This window comes from Lactuca saligna, chromosome 4 (genome assembly GCF_052625555.1).
Source record: "Lactuca saligna cultivar CGN05327 chromosome 4, ASM5262555v1, whole genome shotgun sequence".
Lineage (NCBI taxonomy): Eukaryota > Viridiplantae > Streptophyta > Magnoliopsida > Asterales > Asteraceae > Lactuca > Lactuca saligna.
The window spans coordinates 102,505,284-102,509,721 of NC_136420.1; the positions used below are offsets into that span (position 1 = coordinate 102,505,284).

The window sequence follows — 4,438 nt, forward strand, 5'->3', positions numbered from 1 at the left end:
CTGTGCATTAGAGTTTACATATTTCAATCGTATTAGTACTTGCATTAGTATATTAATTCACCTTATGAAACATTTCACCGTGTGATAGTATTTTTTGCAGGTGCACTATATAAAACAAAAAATATACGAAACAGCATTATTATTTATTTATTTTTGACAAAAATAACTATTTTGTAGTTGAGCTACTGCATGGATGGTTATTAGGAGAATTTAGTTATTTTTTACTTTTCTTTTTTCTTAATAAAAGCATTAAAAATAACTATTTCATTATTTAATATTTAGGTTATAGCCTATAGAGTTGTTACGGAATCGGGTTAAGCCACATGCGAGCCAAAGAGGCACCTCACGCACTCACGGTCTATTCATGATTTTTTGCAACTATCTTCCCGCGCTCATTTTAAACAGCAGAAAGAAGCATACGCTTTTTGGGAAAGTCCTAACCTAGGGTTTTACAGCACAAAATTCCCAATCGCAACTGCTCACCATGGAAATGACAACGAGTACTCCGATGGAGATCTCCGTTCAAATTGTCACCAATGGAGACGCCCCTCACGAACAGACGGACGCCGTCCCTGATTCCGCAGTAGATTCTTCCCCACCACCGGCTGTGGCGGAAGACAAAATCCTCATTTCAGGTATTATGAACTCGAAAAAGGCATCTGTAACACCTATTAGACTTGTATATGACTGATAGCAGCTCGTCAGCTTCAGCAGTTGCCTGCAGCTAGCTTCAGTGGTTGATGTGTTTAAGTTAGTTAGTCATTTTCTATGTTTTTCCTATAAACTCTTCTTAATAGCTGGCAATTGATTTAACGCATCCAGTTTTCATCTTCTTCGAATGCTCTCTGTTCTCCTTCTGTTCATGTTGTAATAGCACTTAATTATAGACGGTGTTGTACATTTGATTTTTTTGAGATTACAGAAGCTGAAGTTTTGTACTTCTTGTAGTTGAAGTTTGTTTGAAGCCTTCTAGCACAGCTCGAACAGAGGACGTGAAGTTAGCTGTCGAAAGGTAATTACTTTCATGAACTGCATATATCTGTATTCTAGAGACAAAAATGTATTTACTATATGTAAAAAACGATTACTAGTACCTTAAAGTTGAGCAAATTCTTCCTTTCTACTCCCCCATCTCCAAAAAATAGCCCACTTACAATATTGTTTGAGTGTCAATGAAAACTATTCCTGATTAAATACAATCAAAGACTATTTATCCAATCATTAGATTGTAATTCAGCAACATTGAGTTTTCCCTAAGATTAATTATAAAGCAACTTCTGTAAGAAAAAGAAAATTTGAAGTCTATTTTTGGGGATCTAAAGGGAATTATTGACCTATGCAAATGCAACTGCAGTGCTGTGAACTAGTAGAACTAAAATCTCCAGCTTTTTTACTGTGTTCAGAATGCTGGAAAATAGGAATTTAAGCTATGTTGATGGTCCAATCGATATACCTCAGGATGACACCTTTTTGAAAGACAATGTGCAAAGAATATGTATATGTGACACAGGTATATGTTTTACCCTGTATTCAAACTACCATTATTGGAAAATGTTATGTTATAATTTAATTACCTAACTTTTTAATGTATAATAATGTCCTCAATATCATTTATTTATCTTTTTGGCAGAGGAACGGGTCACAAACCATGGTATTTTGTTGTTTTGGCAAGTCAAACCTCTTGTACATGTCTTTCAGGTAATTTGATATTCTGTTTGTTGTCTATGTTTATGCAATATGGTTTATATTTTCCACTTATTACTTACAATATGTTTATACTCATTTAGTTACTTTTCATTCATGATTATTTGGATATATTGTTGTTGCTTATTCAGCTTAGTGAAGAGGGACCTTGTGAAGATTTAGATGGGGATAGCCAACTTTCCAGCTTTAGTGAATGGATGCTTCCTGCAAAGGACTTTGATGGCATGTGGGAAAGGTTAGAATTCATGAATTCATGACCTATTTTAATATATTTATAATAGAATGATTTGAATTAAATCTGATAAAAAGATTTGATTCTGCAGCTTAGTTTATGAATCTGGTCTCAAGCAACGCTTACTAAAATATGCAGCAAGTGCTTTACTTTTCACTGAAAAGGGTGTTGACCCTTTACTTGTATCATGGAACCGGTAAGTTTTGGAATTGAAAACAAAACACAACATGGAATGGAATCTCAAATTCCGATTCCACCGGAATCCATGAAACAAACACAACTTCACTCTAATGGCATTGTTATAACTTTTGCAGTATCATTCTTCTACATGGTCCTCCAGGAACAGGCAAAACATCATTATGCAAAGCCTTAGCACAGAAACTGTCAATACGTTTTAGCTCCAGGTTTGTGTCTTTTTCTATTCCCATCAATCACTGATTCCATTCCTTTTATTCACTAAAACAACTTTTATTTATTTCCTGCAATTAAAACAGATATCCACATAGTCAGCTTGTGGAAGTCAATGCACATTCATTGTTCAGTAAATGGTTTTCTGAAAGTGGCAAATTGGTAAATTCATAGCTTTATTTATCTCGGATTAGGTCATAATCTCATTATATCTGACTTGTACACATGGTTTCAGGTTGCCAAACTTTTTCAGAAAATTCAAGAAATGGTGGAGGAAGACAACACTCTGGTATTCGTTTTGATTGGTGAGAAGTGTGTGATTGTGTGTTAAATTAAATTCTTACTTTTTTTTAATCATTGAAGAAAAAAAATACTAATAGCTTGATAATATTGTGCAGATGAAGTTGAAAGCCTAGCAGCAGCAAGAAAAGCTGCTTTATCTGGCTCTGAACCTTCAGATTCTATAAGGGTAATTAACATTTTCTCAAAATAAATACAAAAAATCATTCTAAGTTTCTAACCATTATTTTTTTTTTTTTTAAATAATAAAATACCAAATTGGATATTTGTTTATCAGGTGGTTAATGCTCTGCTGACTCAAATGGACAAATTAAAGTCCTCACCAAATGTCATCATTCTCACCACATCCAACATAACAGCTGCTATTGGTATTTTTTTCACAAAAAAAAAAAACCTTAAAATCCCCAAAAGATTTCATCATTTTTTTTTTAAAAAAAAAATTTCTTGTAGATATTGCATTTGTTGATCGAGCCGATATAAAAGCATACGTGGGCCCACCTACACTACAAGCACGATATGAAATACTGAGATCCTGTTTACAGGAGCTTTTAAGAACCGGAATTTTGTCCACTTCTCAGGTATAATTTAAAATAATAATAATAATAATAATAAATTTATCCGTTTACTAAAATAGTTAATTAATTAAAGAATTTGCATTTACACATAGGATGATGACAATGAGTTAATTCTTCCAAATTATGCTTCTTTAAAAGACAAGTTAACTTCAGCAACATCACAAGGCTCTGAATACCACTTGAAAATATGGAATCATTTGATTGAAGCTGCTGAAGCATGTGAAGTGAGAAAAAACAAAAATCTATTTCTTTCGTAATTTAAATAAAAAATAGTTATGAATTTATATTTATTTATATTCAGGGATTGAGTGGAAGATCATTAAGGAAGCTTCCATTTTTGGCTCATGCGAATGGTGAATGTGATGACCTCACAAAGTTCTTGCAAACAATGATCAACACTATCAACAGGGAGCGGTCTGAGATACCTGATTAAGTGCGTCTGTTTACTTTCAGACACTTTTGTGAAATATGATGGATTGCTTCTTTGCTTTCTTCAGTGCTAAATCTATTGAGCTTGTGAATATAGCATAGGCACTTTATTTCATAAAAAAACAAAAAAAACTTGAACTAATATACCTACACTATGTATTCCTCATCTCAATCTTCAAAACTCTTTATAAAGTCAGAAATAAAATCTAGAATGTTATAATAAGGAAAGTAAAAATAAAATATTATAATGAAAAAAGAAAGAATAAATTTTTCGTGGTTAAGATTATAATATATCTACACCCACTTCATAAAAGACAAAGAATATAGTAAAGAACAATGCAAAGAAGTAGACCCTCATGATACTGTTGAACAACACTTTTTGAAAGAATAATAAAGAAAGCCTTAAAGGTTAAGAAACCTAAAAATGAAAGATGTAAAAGGTTGACAATACAATATTCTTTTCTTAGCCTCAATAATGACATTCAATTTGTATAATGTGGAGAGAATTTAGGTGTCACTAAATTGATGACGACACATATAATAACAATTTAACCAATAATAGCAAATGTTATAGCACGACTTAGTCACCATCTTAAACCATTGTGTTGGACCTATCCCTGCTTTTTATTTGTGGTTAGGTTTGTTGCTTGTCATAGATTTATATAATATTCTTTAACTATATAAGTTAAATATTTTTTTTTGAACAACTGCATTTTATTAACAAAAAGGTGTTCGTAAAAAAAATCAATTACAAAGGAATGTAAACAACCATATTTTGAAGGCAGATAAT

At 32.3% G+C, this 4,438-nt stretch overlaps 1 protein-coding gene across 1 annotated transcript; it reads left to right on the forward strand.

Moving 5' to 3' along the window:
- Positions 1–337: 337 nt before the first annotated feature.
- Positions 338–3,814, forward strand: LOC145038730 (pachytene checkpoint-like protein). Its single transcript, XM_078986994.1, has 14 exons — positions 338–635; positions 949–1,012; positions 1,404–1,510; positions 1,631–1,698; positions 1,836–1,939; positions 2,028–2,132; positions 2,251–2,340; positions 2,431–2,506; positions 2,580–2,649; positions 2,743–2,813; positions 2,922–3,012; positions 3,095–3,222; positions 3,312–3,443; positions 3,521–3,814. The coding sequence occupies exons 1-14, from the start codon at positions 485–487 to the stop codon at positions 3,650–3,652; spliced, it is 1,389 nt and encodes a 462-aa protein (XP_078843120.1). The 5' UTR covers positions 338–484; the 3' UTR covers positions 3,653–3,814.
- Positions 3,815–4,438: the final 624 nt, after the last annotated feature.